This window comes from Simochromis diagramma, unplaced genomic scaffold (assembly GCF_900408965.1).
Source record: "Simochromis diagramma unplaced genomic scaffold, fSimDia1.1 OVJJ01000395.1, whole genome shotgun sequence".
Lineage (NCBI taxonomy): Eukaryota > Metazoa > Chordata > Actinopteri > Cichliformes > Cichlidae > Simochromis > Simochromis diagramma.
Window position 1 is genome coordinate 78009 of NW_024386844.1, and position 25643 is coordinate 103651.

A 25643-nucleotide genomic window follows, 5' to 3' on the forward strand; every position below is an offset into this window, starting at 1 on the left:
GCGAGAGGCCACTGTCAGTGTTGTTACTTTGAGGTGTCGTCTGTGGCTGATCTGCTGCGAGAGGAGACCAAAGGCTGGAGGGACGTTTCCACTGCCAGGTCACATGGGACGACCGACACTCACTGTTACTGAGTGAGAGAGGGGAGGCGTGAAGTCCACTTTTTCATCTGGACTCTTTATTAAGGAATAAGAAAGTGGATGTTCTCCGTCTCTTCCTGTGTTTCCCCTGCTTGCAGCTCCACCCCCTCTGCACACACTCAGACCATCTCAGGCTCTGACGGACTCGTGCTGCTCACGCCGGTGTTGAGGTCGTTATGGTTTCTGCTTAGCAAAAGTTTTATTAGATCTTTTTACTTTATTTGTTTTTATTTCCAGGTGGGTTTTAATCTTATAATATTTTAAACGTTTCCTATTTTTTATGATTTTTTTAAAATCATTTTCTTATTTTTGTTTTTGTTCTTTTAATTAAAAAAATCCCTTTTCTCAGTTAGTATTTATTTATTCTTTATTTTTACTTTATTTCTGCGTTTTGTGTTTCCCATTATGGTTTTTTATAAGTACATATTTTATATTACCTCTATTTAACTTTTATAAATAAATAAAAATAAAAAACTTTTTATGATTTTTATATTTTTTAACCTTTTTAATATTTTTTTTCAGTAATTAAAAATAAAATATAAATAACATTCGGTCTTTTTCATAATAGTTTTTCTGTCTTTTCGTTGTTTTTTACTAATCCCTTATTTTTATTTATCTTATTTGTTTCAATCATTTTTAGCTATTTTAAAAATTTCTCTGTTTCATTTTTTCTGCAGTTCTGATTTTATTTCTTTTCACTTCTGACAATATTAAGTTTTAGGTTTTAAACTCTTAAATTCTTGATTTTTCCGATTTATCTGACTTTTTTTTATTTTAGGAATTCTTTTTAATTTCGACTCTCTTGCTATATTTTTTTGTCATTTTAAATTCATTTTATTTTGTTTTTCACCTTTTCAATTTAATTTAATTGATTATTTTTATTTCTGCATTTTGAGTCCTCGTGTCTTCCTCCGCTGTTGTGACATCACTGGGGGGCGGGACTCTCACCTGTCTGTCAGACGTGTCCGCTCGTCAGTCAGGTGACAGTTTCCCACAGGCCTCCTCTCCTCTGTTCTCTCCATCCTTCCTCCTCCTCCTCCTCTTCCTCTCCTTGCTTTGTTCTCCGGGCCGTTCACACCTCTGCCGACAAAGAGCAGAAACAAAGAGCAGCAGGAGGAGGAGGAGGACACCTGACTCTGTCTTTTGTCCTCAGACTGGGAGAAAGAGGAGCTCTCGGCCTCCTTTCATCTCTCTCTCTCTGTCGGGACTGAATGTCTCTCGCCCGCTCTCACATGTCTTCATGAGCGGCAGGTGAGAAACTCAGCCTGACTGTAACCCCGCCCCCTTTTAACGTGACAGTTTAAAACGGAAACCTGGATCCTCACCAGTCTGACCAGTTTAATCCAAAACATCAGAAAACACTCACCCCTCCTCCTCACAACAAACTTGCTGGAAACTCTTCAACAGTCGTGCTGATGTTCGTTTTCATGAACAATCCGAGGCCGTGCCGCTGAGGAGTATGGGATAGATTTATCTCCTGTCCTTCCCTAAAGGAGGCTCCAGTGTCTCCTCAGCTGAAGAATGCTGTGGAGGCAGTGCAGCTCCTTCCCTCCATGTTTGGGGAGTCACTGCAGGTGTGACTGTTTCTGCAGGAGGTCAGAAACTGCCTGAGAGTGAAAGCATGGCTGCTGAGGAGTGTCCTCCTCAGGTGTGGATTCACTTTGTCAGACAGGACGAGAGACATTTACATAACAAACACCCAGAGAGAGAGAGAGGAACCCTGCTTCAGTTTCTGCTGTTTTATCTTTAATGTGGAGAAAACGAACCAGAAACAACATCAGCACGATCTCTCTCTCTCTCTCTCTCTCACACACACACACACATGCACACACACATACACACACAGGACTTCTCGTCAAGCTGAAATGTGACTTTTTCCCACTGTCAAGAGTACTGACCACTGATTAGAACCAACAGGAATAAATAAATAAGATAAAGTGTAATAAATGTGTAATAAATGTGTAATAAAGTAATAAAGCGGAGCACAGTGATGCAGATATGTGTCAGTATCATGTGTGTTCATCAGCTTTTTTTATAACTGATGATTCAGCCCTGATTAGAAAGACAACAGACAGATTAAAACACAGAAAATATGATTTGTTTACACTTTTATTAAAGCTGGTTTGATCATTTTGTTCATATTTGATTTAATTTCTTTAATTTTTCAGGAGCTGAACTAGAGAAATTTTCTTAGGGTGGCATGAAAATCAAATAGGGTGGCAAAATGAAAGCTTTTAAAAAACACACATGTGCAGGTACATGTGTTTAAAATGATTCAAGTGCGGTTTACGCGTTTAATATAAATACAGTCTATTTTCTCAGCTCACATGAATGAACAGGTGGGGCGATCGTGGCTCAAGAGTTGGGAGTTCGCCTTGTAATCGGAAGGTTGCCGGTTCGAGCCCCGGCTTGGACAGTCTCGGTCGTTGTGTCCTTGGGCAAGACACTTCACCCGTTGCCTACTGGTGGTGGTCAGAGGGCCCGGTGGCGCCAGTGTTCGGCAGCCTCGCCTCTGTCAGTGCGCCCCAGGGTGGCTGTGGTTACATGTAGCTGCCATCACCAGTGTGTGAATGTGTGCGTGAATGGGTGGATGACTGAATATGTAAAGCGCTATATAAATACAGGCCATTTACCAACATCTCAGTTAAATAAAGCGTGAGTTTTCATTGTATTTACTGTGTCGCCTGTATAATAAATAAACATGTAGCCATGGGGCGGTTCATTACAAACACAAGTCTCACTTAAGTTTTCACCTTGTTTGTTTGAAAACAAAGATGTCATGAACAAAATTTGAAGCCAAATTTGTCAGGATTTGCTGGATGAACCCTCTGAGGTCCAGAATATAATTGGCCATTTTGACTCGCTTTGATTTTCCATTTGTATTTTATCCTTTCTCCGCTGCCTTGCTTGGGATCATTCTTTCCGGCTCAAACTCACGTGTCTGAATTTTCAGTTGTTTTTTAATTGACATTCTGTAGTAACACAACTGATCTGAAATCACACAAAAACATAAAATCCTACTATCAGTTATATGTTTTGTAAAAACCACATGTTTAGTAAATTATTTTCTGCACACATTTTGGTAAAAAATAAGCTTCTAAACAGCTATTTATCTAAACATGCAGCCAATGCATCTTCCGTTTGTTGTACAACCATTTAAAATACTACTAAAACTAAACCAAAACAATCAGGTGTCACGATAAGATGCCCACAAATTATGTGTGCCGGTTAAAACAGGACACAGGAGAACACCACGGGGATAAACCTTGACAACAGTCTGGATTTCGACCTGGAGACAGTTTACACTGCTTTGTGACATTCATTATTACTCTCATTGTCACACGAAACAATACAGTGACTACACAACAAACTACACAAAACAACACAACACACTAACTACACACTTCGCGCTAAGCGCCACAAATCGGGCACATTGCCGCCCGTATAGATCCGTCCCTGCTTTTTTAAGGAATTTGAAGTTTTTGGTCGATTTGGTCTCCAGGTTTCAAAAACAGACATGCGCAGACACGTTCTCTCCACATTCCTTCACAGACTGTCTTCGCCGAGCCCCGCCCCCTTTGGAATGGCAGGCTCCTTCAGCCACTCACACTGCGGCTGCGGATGTATGGGCGTGGTCTCATCCAGAGGTGGAGGCAGAAAGTTGGAGCAGCTTTTGTTCTCAACTTTTTGTGCGCGTGTGAGCTGGAGCCACAGACTGGAAGTACTGGGAGCGCTGGTGTGAGCTCCGAGAGTGTGTGTCCGCGCTGTGTGTGACTGTAACTGCGGCTTGGCGTGTGTGAGTGAGTGTCTGTGGTTCGGGACCCCCACCTCCAGCTGTCCCACCGACCCCTGCGCGCTCTCCAAGCCGCCTCTCGCTGCTCCTCAGACGGCCTCGCAGGCAGCCGCGCCCCGCTGCTCTACGCTGGAGGAGAGAGGAGGAGGGGATGGAGGAATGAGGGGGAGCCGGGTGGGAGCAGAGAGCAGGCTGAGAGCTCGGAGCGGCTGAAGGAGCCGGGTGCCGTGACTCCCTCCGGCCTCCATCTTGGACACTTTGAGGACTTTTTTCTTTTTCTCGAACTTTTCGGCTCCAATGAGGCGCGCGCGGCCGGCGGAGACCGAGCCCAGCTGACGTCAGTGATCGGTGATCGATAGGTGCGACCGGGACGGAGTAATGGGGGCTCAGCGGGGCCCCGTGGCCCACGGCCGGGCCTCCTCCTGCCGCGGGCTGCTGCTGCTGCTCCTCCCGCTGCTGGCGGTGCTGCTGGGCTCCTGCAGGGCGGAGGAAGGTGAGTACTGATCAATACACTCGTTATCGACCACAGCTGCTGATCGATCAGTCTGCATCGGCCCAGAAACGATGACGTAATGTTACAGACCCATCGATCCTCAGAGAGAGGTTCAGTCACACACCTCGGAGGGGAAACCGGACCCCTTTCTTCTTCTGTGGTTAATACCTTTTTACATTCAGCTCAGAGAAGTTTGACAAATATTCACACAAAAGTACACAAATGTACGACTGACGTGCTTTTACTGCAGCAGAGTCTGAGCGGCAGTGAAATCCGTCTTTACTGCAGTAAACTCGGGTTTCTTCGCTCCGTCTGTCCCATCAGCAGGTCTGTGTCAGGGTTGACCCCGTGGTTTATGATAAATAGGATTCTTTGACACTGCACAGCGAGAAGACCTTGTGCCTGTAAGCAGGTGCAGGTAGTGAGCTGTGCACACCTTTACCTGCATGTTCATGAGTAGCTGACTAACTGCTTGGGTCCGTTGCTCATACCGAGGCTGCGGGTCAGCCTCCCCGCCTCTGTGAGCCTCTGCAGGGCGACGGCGTGGAGCCGTGTGGCTCTGAGGGTCTGATGAGGGCTGTTGTTGTGTTGTTGTGGCTCTGCGGTTTACTTCTTCACTCATTCTAAGGAGCCTCCACAGTAATGACATGTTAGCTGTGGGGGACACACGGCAGGTCAAAGGTCAAGGTCGAGGAAAACAGAACAGCAGACAGTTTGAGGCCTTAGGTGGAAACAGCTGAACGTGTTTGTATTCTCACTGTTTTAGTTTTAACACAACACAAACGTAAAACATGAGAAAAATCTCACATGTGACTTAAAGTTGCTGTTTAGAAGATAAAGTGCGTAGAAATGTTTGTGCTGATCAGATTAGAAATCAGATTCACTCAAATCCAACCTTTTGTATTTTGTGCGTTACAGTAAAACTTAAACTGAAAACTTTTGTGCTTTTATAAAAGTATCAAACATTTTGTTAACGTGTTTTATTTACATCATAATAAAATCTGAGAGAGCCAATCAGACATCAGGACAGCAAACACGGGGGGAAATAAATAAACACGTGAGAATAAAACGATAAGAAACGAGGAAGCATCCTGTTCACTGAGAAATAAACAGAAAAAATCAGTAGTCACTGAGAGCGCACACTCACAGTTTACCGTGAGCCTATCATCGGCTGTGACCGAGCAGGACGCCGTGAGCGCGCTCAGTCGGCTCCAGCGTTTCTCTGGTTTGTTGTTGAGCTCTAACGTGAGAGGAGCCCTGGCTGAGCTGAGCTCCCACCTGGGCTGATGTGGTCACAGAGCGCGCTCAGACAGAGCTCTGGAGCTTTTTACTGCAGCTGATTTGAGGATTTATTGGTTATTGATCGAATCCTCTTACACGTTCAGTGCTGTGTCTGAGCAGCAAAAACAATCTCCTTCTGTCATCACGCGACTCCACCGTGTTTAAATTCAGTTTTTAGCTTCAGGGCCATCTGGAGATAACAAATCAGCGTTAGCACTTTCAGGCTGTGTTAGCTCAGAGAGCAGAAGCTCGCCGGTTTATTAGGACCAGCTAAATGTGACACGGTTTAGTTTTCCTGATAAAGCGGTCATGTGATCAGAGAAGCTGCTGTTTCCAGAGCGCCTGTTGACGCCCCAAAAAAACCTAAACCAGCTTTAAAACTGTTAAACATGCATGCTGATACCCGCTGAGGGGAGCCAGTTTAAAACCAACAGGCAGGAAACCAACGGTGCTGCAGCTGCTTCAGATCAGCATGTGACTGGTTACCAATACCTTATCTATCATGCCGTTTGTCAACACAAAGGAGCAGCTGACTGTCACGTGACCCCCCTCCCCAACAGGAAGAGGACAGGAAGTAGAGACGCAGGGGCCGAGGGTCTGAGAGCTGAAACAACAAACTGTTTGATAGCTGATAAATGGTTTAACTGCAGGGTTATTGATCTACAGATACCTGCTCGTTAGTGCTCGGTAACATTTCACTCATTAAAACCGGAGCCGAGACTTCTGGCAGCCATGTCATTGGTCAGGTAGTGCCATTAAAAATGCTCAAAAAGGCTCCAACAGCAAAAACTCAGTACAGAGGTCCAGTTCGGTTTAGCTGAGGTGGAGCCTAGCGACAGCTACGACTTAGCTACAGCCCTAATAATGCAAACTTTAAGCCTTGTTACAGTTTAAACAGCTGAGTTATTAAGGCATTCATCCTCCTTCACAGTTGTGCTGTTAGAAACGAGCATAATTACATGTGAATAAAAGTAGAGGACAGATAATGAAGCCCTGTGGAACTCCACCACCTGTAAAACAACACCTGTCTCCACAAAACTCTGAACTAGGCCGAAAATGCTTTGATGACGGCTTCTGAGGTTCTTATACACAACGTCCTCATGTTGCTCTAACTACCTCCTGCCTCTGTCATTAATCTGCATCTCTGCCCCAATAAACCACTACACTTCTTTTCTCAGGTTTTTGCCTCAGACTGATTGTATTCATTTGTGCTGTAAACATGGACGTTTTAGTCCGAGGATGGAGTCGGCGCTTTAGTCTCGAGTGGACATTGGAGGAACTCACGACCGTATTAAACCTCAGCAGCCTCGTGAGCGTGTGTGCAGTCGACTGAAGTTTACACAAACAGACACTCAGGAAGACTTGAGGATAAATAAATAACAGATTCACACACACTCGCTCTTTAATGGCAGGTTAATCAGCAGCTGAGTGTGTTTGTGTGTGTGCTGGAAGCAGGATCATTGTTTCCTGCCAAACAGAAAATTACCAGTTAGAAAACAATAGTGTGTGTGTGTTGTGTTGTGTGTGTGTTGTGTGTGTTCAGACTCTGAAGGCTGTTTGAAGCCTCTCTGGGACTTTACTGTTTAACCCTTTGAAGGATCATCCAGCTTTGCTTCACCCGGTAAGCTTCGCTCTCTGTGCCGGCTTCTCGCGCTCCACCTCTCAGCATAGAGTTTCACCTGAAATCAGGAGTTTCTCACATAAAAACAGGTGAAATTATGCTAAAGTGGTTAAATTAGACATCTTTCCTCTGGACTCTGGTGCCGGCAGAAGCTTTTTTACCTGTGGGTGTGTCCACATATTGTGCTCCATCTGCTCCCTGTCTTTTCTCTCCTCTTGTCTTTGTTCTGTTGTTCTTATTTTAACCCCGCGCACACACCAAACCTCCCCCTCTCCACCTCTTTCTCCTGCCTCCACCTCTCCCTCTCGGCGCCTTTCTTCCGTCCATAAATCCCTTTAAAGGCGCTGGATTTAATTTCTGACTGAGGATTTACATGTTAAGTGCCGGTTTGTTAATCTGTTGATTGGCCCTTTGGAGGTTTAGCCCTCACACTCACAATAAGACGGGCATATGAGACCTGTGAGAGTGTTGCCAGGATTTTCAAAATAAAATGCAAGCCACATGTTAGGTTTGACCTTTCTAACAATATCAGCTGTAACATTTAAATGAGTGCACAAATGGTATGTCCAGAAAGAGAAGCACGTGAAGTTTTTAAAGAAAGTAATAATAATAATGTGTTTAAAATCACAAAAATAGGAATTTTGTTCTCTCAAAGTTAAAAGTGTTTGCATTTTTCAGTGTAAAAAAATACCCTGACCAGGTAGAGGAGGGTTTAGGATAGGGCTGCTCAATTAATCGAATTTAATCACGATTACGATCTGGGCTTTCAACGATCATTAAAAATGACTGAGCCGATTATTAGCCCCTCCCTCGTGCTTTACTTTTGCGCTGCTCCGTGTGGCAAATCCAGCGCACCTCTCTGCATTTCGAACACGCGTCACAACAATTAAGAGCAGCGGTCCCCAACCCCCGGGCCTTGGACCGGTACCCGGTCTGTGAGTCGTTTAGTACCGGGCCGCGAGAGTTGAGGCTCAGGTGTGAAATGTCTGGTTTCAGGGGTTTTTATCGGTTTCAGCGTTATTTTGTTATCGTTGTTGATTGTTAACCTCGGTTTTCCCTCGGTCTTTTCACGTGTGTTATGAATAAATCATCTTTTTTTCGGTACCGGTTTTATTTTGTTGCATTTATCCGCGACACCTTAAAGGCCGGTCCGTGAAAATATTGTCGGGCATAAACCGGTCCGTGGCGCAAAAAAGGTTGGAGACCGCTGATTAAGAGGACCCGAGGGAAGCTCGGAAAGCTAAGCAGAAGTTATTTGGAGAGGAGAGTGACTGCTGTTGGTTGAAAAGAGAGGTAAAAAAAAAAACTTCAGTGGTGTTGCACACTATTTTTATATTATTATTTAAAGTCATTATTCAATACATTGTTATTGTTAACCCTTTACAGCCGGTCAGAGCTGCACGCTCCGTTTTGTGTAACTATTTTTAAATCCCTGTAGAACCTGAACCGCGTAAGCTAGCGCAATATTTTTTTTTGCATATGAAACCAGAGGAGTTGTACTTACATCTTATGCCATCAGCTTGTCCTGGGTCACGGTTTCCTTCCACATAAAGCTTTGCAAAAATTGCATAAAAAGCGCTTGCAGGAACAAAAACATAATCCAGAAACGCGCTTTGCCGATCCGATCAGCTGTTCTTAACACTTCCTACAGTGAAACAGACGTCAGTGTGAACTATCACATGTCCGCTATTTCCTGCCCGAAACCGGAAGTGACGTCATTTTCGTGGAAAATGTAGTTTTTTACTTGTAGGCCTTAAAAGCCTATACTGGTCATGTTTGACTTTTCTGAATAGTTTCTGGGATGCTTAGAACTCAAATTGCACTGCTGGAAATAGTTTATTTTGATGCACCTGCTGTTTTATTTGCAAATTTGCATCATAGGATTGTTTTTTCGTTTTTCCTGCAGTATATAAAAATTGCTGTATCTCCAAAATAAAACTATGAAGACACTCAAAATAAATTTCCTGTTGTTGTAAACTATTTTTTGCAACTTTTTTGTATTTAAAGTTTTGAGGGATAAACCTCTTAAATTTCTCCAAGTAGAAATATATGTAAAAAAACAAAAACGATTTTCAATTTTTTTTGTAGTTTATTGCACTTTTTTGCAATTAATGTAATTACTATGGACTTAATGCATACATATTATTAAAATATGGGCTATAACAGTTGTATAGCAACTTGAAATGCTCCCAAAAATGGCACTACAACATGTAAAAAAATAATATAAGCTCTGGCGGACTTGGTTCTATGGTAGGTCTTAAAGGGTTAAATAAATATCGTCAAATAATCGGGATCTCAATTTCAGTGAAAATAATCGTGATTATCATTTTTGCCATAATCGAGCAGCCCTAGTTTAGGATTGTAAACACAATAACAGTGAACACCCATCTGAGTCCCAACATTCATAAGAATCAGACACCAATAAAGCTTTCACATTAGTATTTGCTGTTACTATAACTGATATAATGTATACATAATAATATTGTAAAATTATTACATTTGAATTAATATAATTATTAAAGGATAATTTGAAAAGCTGAAGGAAAATATTTCATGTTGTGATGCAGAAGAACCTATCTCTGAGGAGCCTGGAGTAAACCACAGCATCTGCACATTTATTCACAGATGGTAAATAAACAGGCAGAACAACAGCTGAGAGCAAAGCTAAAAATATGTTTTAAAAGAGATATGATCTCAGTGGCTTCAGTTTGCCCACAAAATAAAAATATTAGAGAATATATAAGATCATTTGCTTAAAATGTTACTGATACAAATATGAAGTTCCCCTTTAACGTTTGTGACATGTGCCCCAACACCCATCATTACATTAAAAAACATTAAAAATAAGTGTAGAAAAAAAACCCTTAGTTTTTCTCTATATGGAATACTTCGTGGAAAACCATCAGGATTTAAGAAATCTTCATCAGATGAAGTTTTGTTTGTAACCTCACCCTGTCCGGCGTGCTGTGACAGGCAGATATTTAACGCTTTCAGCTCTGTTATTTAGCAAGACTATAATTTTACATGATTTGTGGATGGTTTATACTACAGTGAAAGAGGTTAAACCAGAATGGCTGAGGACCAACAACAGAGCCCTGGGGAACTCCGCTGGTTAAAAGAACACATTCATTAAAAAGTAGTAATAATAGTAAAACAGTGGTGTTACCTGTTCTCAAAGCTGTGTCTCTGTTTCATAGTCAAAACAAGCTTTTCATAACTGTAGAAGCAGATTAAAATCTTTCATGTTGGAGCAGAGGGAAGATTTGCTTAGAGGACAATTTTAGGATTCTGGGAAAGTGTCCAGAGCAGCAGGAAGTCAAACTACCTTAACTGAGAGTGACGCACGCTGATGCTGTGATCTCAAGCTTTTTCTGACATACCTGTTTCTGAAGCTAAAAAAGTTCCTTCACCTCACATTTAGTCACCGAATGATTAGGTTCAGTGAAAAATGTCCATAACCAAGGGTAATTCTCTCAAACGCCATCAAAGCCTTTGATTTCATGTTACACCCCTACACCAACCCCCACAATGGCTTTATGTCCTCCCAGAGGGCTCCACCCCCCAGGGTGGAAAGCCTAAAGCTATAATGTAATGTCAAAACAGTCGATAGCTGAACAGCTCTGTAATCATCCCATCGAACCTTCCTGTTTCCATTTTTCAGCTCACCGCCTCCATCATTAAAACTGATTCAGAACACTAAAGTTTGAATCATTACATTTTCTAACTTCAAACCTCATCCAGAAAAGAGGATTTTAATGACGTTTCTAAATTTTCCTGTTCTTTCATCTTTTTGGAGCCTATACGATGAACAGTGGAAAGTTTTGGGAACCTTCACCCGACTGCTTTCACTAAGTTTAACGAGCGTCAAAGTTACGTAACCACGGTTCTATGAGTGTAGGCGCAGCTGACCAAGAGCTGGCGGCTGCTTTTGTGTTTGTTGCTTTTATGGTGAATTCTCACAGTGTTTGCTGTTCTCCATCTTCCTTCATCGGGTTAAGAAATTGTGTTTGTTCTGAGTTAAGTGGGTAACGGAGCCCACCCAGTAGTGTTTCAGCGATGTTTGGAAGTGCCTACATTCAGATATGTCAGATGAGGTTTTTAATTGCACAAAAGCTTTCCATCCATTTCAATCGAGTCATTTTCGATAAACAATATAATAAACTTAATGTGAAGGCTCTAGGATGGTTATTTTTTTAATTATAATAACTAGCCTGATAAACCCAAATTGTTTAAATGCATAACATCCAATCACTGATTGATTTACTTGTTTAAGTTATGTTTTGTCTGGCAAACATGTCACATTAAATAAATAACTTTGTTGCGGGTAAAACTGTATTATTGTAATGCAGAGAAAACACATGTGCAGTCTTTTTAAAGTCTTAAATATTTAATGTGAATTACCTTTTGAATGCACCTTACTCCTCTTTTCATTGTGAGTGCCTAATCTAGAGCCAGTTTCATGCATTTCAAATAAACCAAACAAAAACTAAACCACTTTCTACGACTGAAAATATCTCCCACATTTTGCCAAAAAAGACATTCACCAGTGATTGGTAGAAGGAGCCCACAGATGCTGCGGCCTCCATGAATTTCGTTTTTCCTCGCGTAAATTACCCCCGGTTTCCCTTTGTAAAGTTCAGCCTTCAAACCTGTTGAAATGTGGGCTGGTTGTCAAAAGGCACAGAGGCAGAACTGGCTCCGCACTGGCATCACGTCGATGGAAAAGAGATAATGGAGTAGGCCCTATTTTTCTTTCTCCGCAAAAACATCCCTGGAAGAGGTCCTGCGGGGGCAGTTCCTGTGGTTGGAACAGTCACAAAGGTGCACTCTGACTTGAAATAACCCGTTTCCTGCAGTGGAAATCGGCCTCATTAGTGCAGTCAGGTATTGGCATACATTCAGTCATAGTTTCACTGTAGGCATTGGAGTAAATGAGGAAAAGAAAATTAATGTAAAACTCCATTTTTTTTTGTGGGGTTGGGGGGGAAGCTGCTCGGAGCTTGCACTTTGTTTCCTTGACTCTCTACAGCAGAGGTGAGCATGACCCACAGAGACACGGCGGACACACTAATGGGAACTACAGCAGGCTGAAATAAAGTGGACTGATCCTTTAAGGACGCTTTGAACTATCTGGATGCGAACGCAGTCAGCCTGAGTTCCTCCTCTACAGCTAACGAGTAACTTTCCATTCTCCAGACAGACGTCCTCAGGTGGTTTGATTTGTCCGCGGGCCAAAACTCCGATATTTTATAAACTGTCACATGTAAGAAGCAGAAATGTTCTCAGTGTGATTTCTTCCAGTTGACTGTTGGATAATCTCTGCAGCTGTCGAACATTTTTCCAACCGGATGGTTCAAAGAGTCTTTGAGGATTGAGTAAATATCACTAGCAGGGCAAGTTTTAACCGTCCTCCTATGTTTTCAGATGTTTTATGTGCTGATTGCTGAGGAGAACAAACAGAGCTGCAGCTCGTTGTGGAAGATTCCTGACATGTGAAATGAGTCAGAGGCAGTTCAAACAGCCTGAATCATCGATCGGAGTGTTGACAGAGAGAAGATAAGGTGCTCAAACAGAGAGCGATGAAGACGAGCAGGAACAAACACAACCTGAACATCTGTTCCTCCATGAAACTCTCTTAAATTATACAAACACTGTCTGTCTGCTGGCAATGAAATGTGTGTTTAAGACGTACAGTAAATATACACATCAGAAACAAGTAGAACCAACATAGTGTCCAGTAAAGGCTTACCTCGTCTGTGCTCATTCCAGTGAAGTGCAATGATAAGATCCAGTACAAAGCTTGGTGTGGTTTCTCTAACTGACTATTCAGTTCAGCCTGTTGGCACTGGGTGTGAACCAAACCAAACACTTACTAGAGGTGGGAATCTCCATACAACTCACGATATGATATTATCACAATACTTAACGCACGATACGATATTATTGCAATTTTTAAAAATATTTTGCGATATTCAAATTCTGTACATAAAGGTAAACTTTATCAATATTCATTTTATCTAATATCAAAGTCTCACACTCAGTCTTTCTCTCATTTCAGTCAGTTTTATAAACTGAACGGTTTGTATTACAGTCTAGTCCAACTTAACTGAATGGAACCATCTGGCACAATTATAGCTATTCTGAACTATGCAATTTATGAAAACTATGCAGCCCATTCAGCAACTGAAGAATTTGAAAGTAAATTAAAACAAAATATAATTTTACATTAAATAAAAAAGTTTTAAACGTAATTAAAATAAAACATGTCTTAAATTAAAATAAGTAAACTGTCATGTTTATTGCTGCCAAAAAAAAGTTAAACACATTTGGACAGTGAAGGAATGTCAGGATTCTTGCTCAGAAAAAGGATCAACATGCTCTGAAGTCAGAGCACAAAAACCTTTTTTGTAACAAAATATCGATTTCTGCTGTCCTTGTATCGATACATTATTAGCAAACAAAATATCACGATACTACACAGTATCGATTTTTTCCCCCACCCCTAACACTTACTGAGGATGGCGGACCTCAGGAGGTAGAGCAGGTCATCTTCTAATCAGAAGGTTGGTGGTTCAGACCCTGGCTGCTCCAGTCTCCATACCAAATATCCCCGGGCACGATGCTTACTCCACTAACTCCTCCACTAACTCCACCAGAGAGTGATGTCTAGCTGCTTCCTTCCAGGAATTTACTGACATATGTGAGTCCTTATGTTGATGTTGTGATTATTCTTCCATCATACTGAGGCTAGGATCATTATTCTCTCACTGATGAATTTGAACATTGTGGTGAAAAAGCAGACGGAAGAAATCTATGGAGCTGAACGGACCAATCACAGCGTTTGCAGCTGTGGCGACGTGCATTTCCATTTCCAGGGAGATGCACGTCAGGTTACAGCGTAGGGTTTCAAAGAGGCTTGCAGTTACAGCACAGTTTTTCCCGCTGAAGCATAAATCTGTAGTAACTCAGCTGAACCTCATACCTTTGTCAGGAACACCTGGACTTTATTGGAACACGTGGGCGAACAGCCACACTGACCGTTTTATTGGAACTCAGCTAATTTGGACCTTTTTATCTCTCAGCGGTGCCTGAAGGAGCGTTTGGAGCAGAAACTGATTAATGACATCAATTTTAATGGGAAGATACCATTCCTCTGTGAATTAATGCCTCCTGCTGATGACATACATGTGAAACTGTCCTCTAACAAACTGAGCTGAGCCACACGATGATCCTGGCTGCAGTGTGATGACAGAGGGAGGCATCCACGGACCCACACTTTGTCCCCTCACCTTTTCCAGGCAGTGTATCCAAGCTCTGGCCCGTTTGATCTGCAGCTGTCTCTGCTAAAGTTAGAACATCCTTTACGGCCCCAAAATCAGCCATAAATCTGCAGTTTTCTCCACATCCTGCACCAAAGTTTCCACAAAAAGAGAACACGTCATTGACGTTTGCAGAATGAAAAAGCTCCATTGTTCTTGTTTGTTGTCTTTTAACAAGACTGAGCAAATGAAGTGACCCTCTGGAAGTACTTAAAGCACCGAGTGCGCGGGGTGTTTCATTAGTGCAGGCTGGTACGATGTGTGGTTTTTAGCCCTGATGTGGAGTCACATCACATGACATTCAGTACAAATCTTAATCTGCACTAGAGTCAAACGTTCGTTAGGTTTCTCTGCTCTTCCTGCACAGCCGGTCAGATGGTTGTTTTTAGATCTTTGAGATTAAAAATCGCACAAAGTTCAGCGAGCAGAAAAGCAGCAACTGAAGCAGAAGAAGGAGAGAGTAAAAGGCAGGAGAAGGAACGAGGAGTCGAGGAATGAGAGAGAAGAAAGGAGCGAGGAGGAGTGAGATAATCGGGTTTATTAGAGAGCAAGTCGCAGCACGAGACCACACACACCAACACACACGCAGCCCGACCGGCTCGTGTAAACATCCCGCCAGCGTTGTCATGGTAATTTCCGTGTCCTCGTCATGCACTCTTATCGCAGATGCACTGTTTACAGCGTGTGTGTTCCTTCCTTTGTATGTTTGTGAGGACCAGAGTGCAGCAGCGCAGGGACGTTTCTGCTGGTCCGAGGATCCAGACCCCAGTCCTCGCAAACACAGGACTCTGTGTGTGTGTGTGTGTGTGTGTGTGTGTGTGTGTGTGTGTGTGTGTGTGTGTGTGTGTGTGTGTGCGCAGTTTACAGAGTCTATATGGATGTAAACCAAACACACACATGCTGAGGCTTTAATTGGCTCAGGCTGCGATGCTGATTAGAAACGCGTGTGCATAAACTTTATTCGTCCTCTGCGGTCGAGACTTGGAGCTCATAACTTCGGCAGCTTCAGAAAAACGAGTTAATGTGGTGGCTTGTAGAAAATCAACAAAAAGGAGACGAACCTGCAGGCTCGGCGATCTCGTGTCACATCACCGCAGGTTTCTGCGGCGTTTGCTATCACCTGACTGCGCATCCAGCACTTAAGATCCGAGGCCGTATCCCTGATCACATAGCATGACATCACAGCCCCGCGGTGTCAGAGGGAGCGGCGAGGCATTCAGGTGCTGCAGTAGATCAGATACATGAACCCGTGGACATCCTGAAGGGAGGAAAGACGAGAGCATACCAGAGGGGAGTGTCACTAAAACTGCTACACAACCTGAACCCTAAAATTATGTCAGTGGCAAAACCTGCTGTTCCTCTAACATCCCTGCACACCACCAGGCTAGAAATGTCCAACTGCAGTAAAAGTACTTGGACTTTGGCAAAGCCTGTGAACATCTGACATGCCGTCAAATAAAAACACTGCAGATGCTCTTTAGATTCACACAGAGGAACAGAGTCAGGCTTGTATATTTATAACAGACTAAACATAATAATACAACATGAGCACATGTGTATATGAAGCGTATATGAGCTGAAGCGTTTTCTGATCAGTGTTTGCTTAGGTGGTGGAGTTCCTCAGGGCTCTGTCATCCATCCCTTTTGTTTTTAAAGCCACTACATGTTTATCACTTTATAAGTCAGTTTGGTTTTATATCTCATAACTCAGGCTTACATTTTGCAGCATTTGAAGTGTCGGGGCTTCCATGATTACAGGCGGGTGTAGCTGCTAGCTTGTCTGCTAGGCTTCACCTTAGCAGACCTCTGGACTGTTTGTGTGCTCTTGGAGTCTTTTAGAGCATTTCTAATGCAGTTATTTGACCAATGATATGGGTGCTGTGTGGTTAATGGTGAGATTGTAGGATTTTAGTTGCTTGTTACTGAGCACGAAGTCTGTGGATGCAGCTCGATAGCCAGTCAAGCTAGCTGATAGCATAGCACTTGAACCTCTCGTGCTCTAACTGCACTAACATGGCAGCCACACTACTAATGTTGAGACTCAACTCTGTGTCTTGGTTTTTTGTGGTTTCCTAGGATTTATTAGTACAATAGCAGACCCAAAAGTAGAAGCACCGTAAGTGTTTCTACTGCTTTCCTAAGTTTAGAAGTTTATCGGAGCTCCCCGTGAAGAAATAAGAGGCCCGTGTGTGCGTGAGGAGACGCTGACCTTCTTCTCCTGAGCATATCACACTGGCAGAGGTCACATTTCCATCATGTTTTCCACTCTTGGCGTTGGAGCGTCTGCTGCAGCAGATTAATCATCACACAGTGAGCTCTCGACTCGGCGCTCGCTGCTCATCTGTGTCCGTGAGCTTCGTACAGGCGCCCTGAGACACCCGGGGAGAATTACAGACGGCTTCATTCCTCAGCTGCTGCCAAGCAGAACGATGGAAGGGCCGCTTTCCCTTTCTCCACGCTGTAATTACACACACACACACACTCACACACACACACTCACACACACAGACACACACACACACACACACAGTCAGGCGCTCCAACTGTTTAAATCTGCCTGTCGGTTAATTAAAACGAGAAGTGACTGAAGCTATTAGAGCAAATGAATGACGAGACTGTGTGTGTGTGTGTGTGTGTGTGTGTGTGTGTGTGTGTGTGTGAGACGCAGGCAGGTCAGTGTGTTTTTTCACACCACTACAGATTATTAATCTGGTTAAAGAGAGCTGATGAAGTGTAACTGACGTGGACTCACAGACTCACAAACACACACACACTCTCTCCAGAGCTGTATTTGTGTGTGTGTGTGCGTTTGTCTGCCTGTTTTGTGAGGACCATGGTTAGATCTAGACCTTATAAGGACATCAGACTTACAAGTGTCCGTTTGAAGGTTCAGATCACAGACTGTAAGAACAGTTTTTCACTTGAAGCCTGAACTTTGGATGATTTATTCATCCTTCAGTCTGCAGGTCGACGATCCTTTAGAAAAACAATATTTAAGATTGTATGGACGATTCTTTCTTCTTTCTTTGTCTTAAAGCTGTGCGATCAGAGGTTTTATTAGTTAGTGTGGACCGTCCCCCACACCTCTAAAGCTAACACTCATTTTACCTCGTACGCCACTTTAATCGTAAATGGTCCAGTGCAGCTTTAATCCTGGAAATACAAGTATAATATGTGTTTTTCCCCATGATAGAGAAATTCTGCTGTAGTAAATGACAGAAACCTAAAGTGTAAGAAATGAGTGTGTCAACAGTTCTGTAGCTCATTACTGTCATTATAAAACTGAAAGGTTTTGTTAGTTAACACAAAATCTCTTTTTTTTGTCTTTTATTTAATTTACTGTGGACCCATCGTATTAAAAAAAAAATAAAAATATTTCTTTCTGATCTCTTTTAGGGCTGTTCGATATAACAATATATCCGATGACATTCACATTGTTTCGTGGTGTCGCAAATGTGCATTTTTTGTATATTTTTTTCATCGTTTTATATGAAAAAAATACAAAACAACATCTTGTATTTATTTGTATTTATTTCTTAGGGTTCTCTCTTTCTCTCATATTTAATATAAACACACTGCGGCAGGCAAGCGACTGTTTTTATGCGTTGACGGTAAAACCATCGAGTGGCTCCTGCATCTGCTTGTTTATTTTCCACATAAACCTTTCACAATAAAGCTCAAGATCCTGTTGAAATTTGTCTGCTAGGCTTTATCTTAGCTGGTACCTGAACTGGACCCCTGGACTGTTTGTGGGCTCTTGGAGGCTTATAAACATTTCTAATGCAGTTATCTGACCAATGATATGGCTGCAGTGTGGTTAATGCTGAAATTATAGGATTTTATTTGCTTGTTGCTGAGCACTTTGGCCTAAGAGTCTGTTGAAATTTTAAAAAATAAACTGAATCAAGTGAAAGAGTGCACAGAGTGTTTACAGATGAAAAGCAAAAACCAGCCAGAGATTCACAGAATTTACAGAAAATGTAAACAATGTGTGATATATATCGTTGCCGGGACGATAAATGTCTTATATCGGGATATGAGCTTTTGGTCGTATTGCACAGGCCTAATTTCTTTGTTGGTCTGTTACTTGGTTACTTTGCTGTAGTGTTATTAGCAGAGACAGGGAGAACTTTATTAGTTATGCAAAGTGTGAAACGTGAAAATACAGTTAAAGGTCTAAACTTTAATCTAGTGCAGTCCAGCAGGCCAGATTGGAGCTTTAGAAGGCCCGTTTCTGGCCCCTGGGCCTTATGTTTGACAGCCCTGGTCTACACAAGATGCAACCTTTTTTTAACCGTATGCCCTTTGTAAATAAGAATATTATAGTCTGGATGAAGCCAAGTCAAAACAAAGTTATTATATTTTTTTCGGCACAGCCAGCCTGAAGTGTCTTCACAGTCTCCGTTCACGTGGAGACGTTCCTACACGACTGACAAATGTCCTCCGTATTTTGAATAAAGCAACTGTGAGAACTAATCTTTTAAAAAAGCAAATCTGTAATAATAACAAAGGCCAGTTTCCATAATATTGGATTTTATAAGCCTAAACACTCCAGCCTAACAAAAGTCATCGTGTGGGATTTATGTTATTTTGAAAGCATTCATCCATCACAGCCAATAGCTGCAAGCGACACAGACACTAAACAGGAAGTGAGCCACATAAAAATGTAAAAAATGTCAGTCAGGCCTCAAATGTTTCCACGCGCCTCCGCCCGCCTCACTAAGCCGTCACGATGATTTTATTGATGTATTTGTATTATTTTGAAGGCACCTGTCTGTCACAGTCAGCAGAAATGAACAAAGGTGCGTATTAAACAAGCGCTGCTAAAGAGGAAGTGAGATCACATCTCAGAAAACGCCCCCATCAGTGCTTCCAGCTGTGCTCGTGACACGCTAAATTTAAGCTTGCAGCAGAGCGGCGCGCTGATTTATGCAGAACTACAGCACCAAGACGTTTACGTTGTTTGGATGTAGGCAGTAACATCAAAGCCTGAGCTGAGGCCTGTCATATTAAAGGTGGGGGAACACCACCCTCCCGTGTAAATGAGTCCTGCAGCAGTGAAACCAGCACGCTTAGATTTATCGCTCTCTTTCTGCGGCTCTGAGCTCTGACTGAAAACAGAAATCCTCAGAAAACAGCAACATTAATGTTGCATTTGTATGGGACTACTTTCTGCAGAGGACTGATATGAACGTATGGTGGTTGTGGAGGTCTAAGAGGCTTAGGAAGAGGGGAAAAGTGTGAGAAACGTCTGCATTTTTCACCGTGTGTGTCAGGGTTAAGCCTCCTGAGCCTCTCTCCTCCAACGCTGATTACACACCATCACTCACGGCAGATATTACACATGTGCAGGCATGCTTCGAATGTGTGTGTTTGTCGGGGTGTAGCCTGGTCTTCTTCACCTGTCCTCCTTCCTCCACAGAGACACACAGAGGGAGAAAGAAGCCCTTGTGTTGTATGACCGTCTGTGTTTTTACTTTCCCTGATTGAAGCCGCTGAAAGACCTCCTGTGGGTCGTCTGGCTGAACCTGCTGACTTCCAGTGAAAAATCAGAGCTCATATCAGAGCGCCGCCTTCAGCTGATCTGGTTCTGTTGCTCCGTCTGAGGCCTCCGTGAGTTTCTCTGTCTGCCGGAGTCACCGAGCGGTTCTGATGGTTTCAGGGGTTTGCTGAGCTTCCAGTGGTTGTGGACGCGAGTGCACAAGTTCACGCAGTTTTCCAAACGCTTTTTCAAAAGCTTTCAGAGACACCTAGGTGTTTTCAAAAGAGGTCGTAAAAGACGTGATTTTTAAAAAAGACTTTAAGGAGCTCTGGACACGTGGGATGTTTTCAAAGGGGCATTTTAGTAAAATTGAAGAGTTTTTGCATTAAATACAAGTGTGTTGGAGGCATCTGAGTGGCTGAGAGGCTTTGAGACACCTTGACTGATGATTTGAAGGCTTCAGGCTGACTTTTAGGAGGTTTTAAGCTTTATAAGGTTGGAAGAAGCTGTTTTAACAGGTGGTTTGAAGAGCATTTAGGAGAACTTTGGAGGAATTTCTAGGGAATTTAGGGGCCTTTTTAGAGGTTTTGAAAAACTTATAGGAGGCTGCTGGGACCATTGAGTCTGAAAAGATTCCCAAGTGGCATCACTGCTGTTTGAGGAACTTGTTGATAACCTCGAGGGGTTTTACAGATAACTTTAATGCAGTTTCAAAACATTATATTTTATTTTTAAGAGGAATCGAGGGACCTTTAACACATCTAGGCTTCAAAGAACCATCAGGAGGTTGTTGTGTTCTTACATTACCAGTTTGTTGTGGTCATTTGGGCGACTGTTAAGAGGCTTTTCGAGATCTTTACAAGGTTGTGGGGGTCCATTGGGAGTCTCATGACTTGAAGGTATGTTGAGGACCTTAGGAGGGTCTTTTAAAAGGTTTTAAGCAAACTTTTAAGAGGTTTTAAATAACATTTGCAGCTGTTTTAAGAGGTTTGGAAACACTTCTAGGAGGCTGCTGGGATCTTTAAAACGGTCCAACAAGTCTCGAAAGGTCCCAAGTGACGTCAGTGCTGCTTGAGGACGTTGCTGACAAACTCAAGGAGGGTGTTTGAGGAATGTTTCAAGGGGCACAAGCAAGCATGTCGTTGGAGCATTTGAGGGGAGTGTGGTGACTTGCCTGTGGAGGACTACGTCGAGGTTTTAAAGGAGTGCTCAGTAGGTTTGCTGAAGACCTGCAGTGGGATGAACTTTGGGTGATTTTTAGAGGATGTTTTATTTGCCCGGGACTTGCTGACTGTTGCTGTCTGTGTTTCAGATGTGCTGATGAACACCAAGCTGGCCACATCTGACCTAAGATGGACGAGCTACCCTGCTGATGACTCGCAGGTACACATCAAAGCTAATCTGTTAGCTTATAGCTAACACTCTGCATTGCTGTGAATGAAAAGCTCACCTATGATCCGTCTCTGTCCTCAGTGGGAGGAAGCGAGCTCGAGGGACGATCAGCAAAACACTGTGCGGACCTATGAGATCTGCACCATCACTAGCACTTCTTCCTATTGGCTGAGGACGCGCTGGATCCCTCTGAAGGCAGCGACCACGGTCTACGTGGAGATCTGGTTGGTGGACATCACAGGTCGTTTGATGTTGATTAACGCGGAGAAACGAATGTAAGCTCTGAACGTGTCGACGCAGGTTTTCCATGATGGAGTGTTCCAGTCTGAGGCAGCCGTGTAAAGAGACCTTCAACCTGTACTACTACCCGTCAGAGGCTGACGACGCCACGCTCACCAGCCCGGCCTGGATGGAGAACCCTTACATCAAAGTGGCGACAGTCGCCGCCGACCACCTGATGCTGCGTGACGCCAGGGGCCGCCCTAATGTCAAGGTGCTGCGGCTGGAAGGACTGCGTAAGGCGGGGCTTTACCTGGCCTTCCAAAGCCAGAGCGCCTGCATGGCGTTGCTCTCTGTGCGTGTGTTCTACAGGAAGTGCCCGCCCCTGCGCCGCGCCTTCGCCTCTTTTCCTGAAACCGTCCCCCACTCGCTGGTGGAGCAGGTAACCATAGCAACAGTGGAGTCTAGCATTCTTGTACATAACAAGCTCACCTTTGAGTTTAAAAATAAAAGCACTGTAACTGCAGCTTTTGTGTCTACGAGCTTTTATTTTGACATTCTGCTGCAGGCTCAGGGTGTGTGCGTGGAGAATGCCGTGACGCCGCCTGGCGAGCAGTCACAACCTCCCAGCATGCTTTGTGGTGAAGACGGGGAGTGGGTAGGACAGCCGACGTCCAGCTGCGCCTGTCGTCCTGGATACGAAGCAGGAGAGACCGACGTACGCTGCAGAGGTGAGAGTGCAGTCCATAAAACAAAAGACCTCCTGTTAGTTTTCAAAGTAAAAGCGTCGTCACTGAGATGGAACGAATGAATCCGGCACATTCGAAGGCCCGAGCCGAGACCTCGGGTTCACCGTCACGACTTGAACTCACTAACAGCTCCGACCATCATTTGTTTTACAAAGTAAAAGCTTCTCCTGCGCGCCGCTTCATTATCAGCACTTAAAATTCTTCGTGGTCAGAACTGCGAGTCCGAGTAAACAGAGAGGAGAAGCTGGAGGCGATTAGAGGGAGAGAGAGCGACGTGTTGACAGTGTGAGAGCGAGCAGAGCAGGGGCCCCAAAGTAAAGCAGGATAAAACTCAGCAGTAATCAGATTACTCTCAGTGTTACAGCTTTACTCAGTAAACACTTTAAATCTGAGGGAAATGGAAACATAAGAAAGTGTTTCTCTTCCCCACCATGAGCTCAGATCACAACGTTTGTTTACATATAACCAGATTATAACCAGATTACAGTCGTTGTCTTACGGCGTGTAAGAGGATTCCTGAAACGTATCAGCAAACAAGGATTACTGTTTCTGTAATCAGCACAGGCATCAGAGGAAGCCGTCACTTCCACAATAAGACCGCAATTGTTTGACAATAGACATCACACTGCTGCCAAACATTACATTTTGTAATGTTTTTATTTATGATTGTTATTAAAGTTATAATGAGAAGAAAACTGATCTTAAGACAAACAATCTGAAATAAAAAAAGCTTTAATTGTTTATATTTTGGTATAACTGTACCTGACTGTCTGACTGTGATACAATATTAGTATTATTATTATTATTATTATTATTAGTAATATTAGTCCTACAAATCTTATTAAAGTCAAAATAGTTACAATACAGAAGTTAAATTACTTAAATTACAAAAGGTTTTGAAGAAAAAAGTAAAATGGTGTTGATGGAGTTTACAATAAAGTTTGTTTAATATTGTAACAAAACAGACAAATCTGATGTGTATGTTAATTGTTTCAGCAAATCAGCAGTTTTATTAAAACTTGCAACATGTTGAAAAATAACTCTGTCAACAGTTACAAATAAATGAATGTCTCAGTTCATCAAGGTGATTACAAACGGCTGTTGTGTTTTTATATGAAATTCAACTGAATTTCTAAAACAATGAAAAGAAGGCGAAAATTGTATTTATTAACAAAATTAGTAGAAAGTGAGTTTTTAAAAGTGTAAACGTAATATTTTTATGAAAAACATCCAAAAAATGAAAATGTATTATTTAAAGAAACTTCTGTTTTAAAGTTATAACGAGTCAAATGTTAAAGTCCTTTAATTAAGAAACATGTAGATTTAATTTAATGTTATATAAACATTTGTTGCGTTTGAACTGAATATAATGAAAATAAGATGTGAGATTTTAGAGAAAAAGAGTTGAAAATATGTAGGAAACTTTGACCGAGATTACAGAAAAGAAATGATCATTTCTCTGATTCTATCCTGAAAGTCAATGTTTAAAACGGGTTTGTCATTGGCACACTTAGGACACTGTTAACAGTAACTATAGTAACTATTGTTAAGTAAATGACAGGAAGCGGTGTGGGTCACAGTAGAGGAGTGGCTGTGTCAACAAGTGTTCAGCTTCTTACAGTGAGTTTATAATCCACTTTTCACACACAGTCACAAACTGCTGCGCAGTGACTAAAATCACAGTCTGTGCAAACGAAATATGGTTCATGCTGTTATTCATGAAGCTTCACACCAGCTGAAAAACAGAGAAGCACGTGATTATTTGTCATTGAGATGTTCCTTTATTTACTTTTCAAACGTAGCTGAAAATTCTGTTACTTTTAGTTTTAAAGTTGAAAGTTTTAGGAGATTTCTAAAATAGTTGTGTTACGCGTTGATAAATTGTTGTTAAAGTATTCGGGGAGTCTCGCGCCGTGCCGGCTCCTTCACGCCGCTCAGGCGTCCTTTCAGAATAAGACTGGCGGGGTGGGGGATGGTGGAGGCCTGAAGGAGAAAGTTATTATTGAGCTGTCGTTGAAGTCGTGTGCAGCTGTTTACTTTAATGAGTAAGTGAGAGGGGTTGTGGGTAAACTGCAGGAGCAGCTGCTGCGGTGTTTCTCTGGAGGAAACGCGCTGTAATCGGAGTCCGTCCTGCCTCCGCGCTCGCCGCACGTTTCCGTCCTGTTTCCACACTTCCTCTCCTCTCCGCCATCGCCGCGGGATGAAAGCAGAGCGAGGTCGACGCGGGCCGCAGACGGCTTGGTTGTCCAAGTTTCCTGTTATTCTGTGTGAGGTCAAAGGTCAGCTGACTGCGAGCGGGAAGCGCTGCAGCGGCGACAGCAGAAGCAGCGACGTCCTCTGCTTGTCTCTGCTTCTGAGGGAGGGGGAGGGGCAAGAGCCAGGCTGAGTGAAGAGGTCAGAGGTTAACTAGCGCTGCTTAAGCAGAGTGTGTGCGTGTGTGTGTGCTTACACTCGTGCTTGGCAGGGGAGGCCAGTGATGACATCATGGCAGCACTTTCCACATCCTGTTGAAGCCAAGGTCACTTCCTGTCTCTTATTGTCTGTGAGGCTGCACTCCTCCCTTCATCCCTTCATCCCTCTGCGGTGTTCCTGATCCCAGCTCTGAGCATTACTCACATTCCAGGCCACAAACCCACAGAGCCAAACCTCTCTGCTTTCACTCTCTGCTCTTTTTAACATAATCATGTGTTCATTCTTTAATATTTCCTATAAATGAGCCATTTTTAGTTTCCAACCATTTTTAAACCTCGGTGACAGAAATCGACCTCTACGTCACAAACATGTTTCATTTCTAATAAAGGCTCCAGATGTTCATAAACATCTGTTTGCTGGAGTGTGCATGAGCAGGAGAGGCGGGTGTGTTTCTTTGGGACTGTTTGATCTCTTTCGGGGACGACCACTGACGGGTTTGAGCTGTTTCTGGACGCACTGAGCTGCTTTTACTGCTTCGAGGTTCACTGTCATGTTTGAGTGGAACATTTGCTTTAGTTGGGACTCGCTGGCACGCCTGATACCTTCATTGTTGGTTTTAGTCCCATTGTTCTACAGCCTCGTCTTTGGCTGCCGTGTTAGAGCCTGAGGCCAGGAGGCAGCAGCCTGTGTGAGCTCTGATTAACAATACAACAGCTCAAATCTTCTCTGACTCAAACTGGTTGT

The 25643-nt window shown here is 43.1% G+C and overlaps 1 protein-coding gene across 1 annotated transcript in view; it reads left to right on the top strand.

Moving 5' to 3' along the window:
- Nucleotides 1-3819: 3819 nt before the first annotated feature.
- The window catches only part of LOC120732006 (ephrin type-B receptor 4b-like), a 36459-nt gene continuing 14635 nt past the window's right edge, over nucleotides 3820-25643 (top strand). The window contains exons 1-5 of the mRNA XM_040029389.1: nucleotides 3820-4424; nucleotides 21440-21510; nucleotides 21601-21743; nucleotides 21820-22180; nucleotides 22307-22469. Of these exons, the coding sequence (XP_039885323.1) occupies nucleotides 4310-4424; nucleotides 21440-21510; nucleotides 21601-21743; nucleotides 21820-22180; nucleotides 22307-22469 (853 nt within the window). The 5' untranslated portion in view covers nucleotides 3820-4309. The remainder of the gene's footprint in view (nucleotides 4425-21439; nucleotides 21511-21600; nucleotides 21744-21819; nucleotides 22181-22306; nucleotides 22470-25643) is intronic.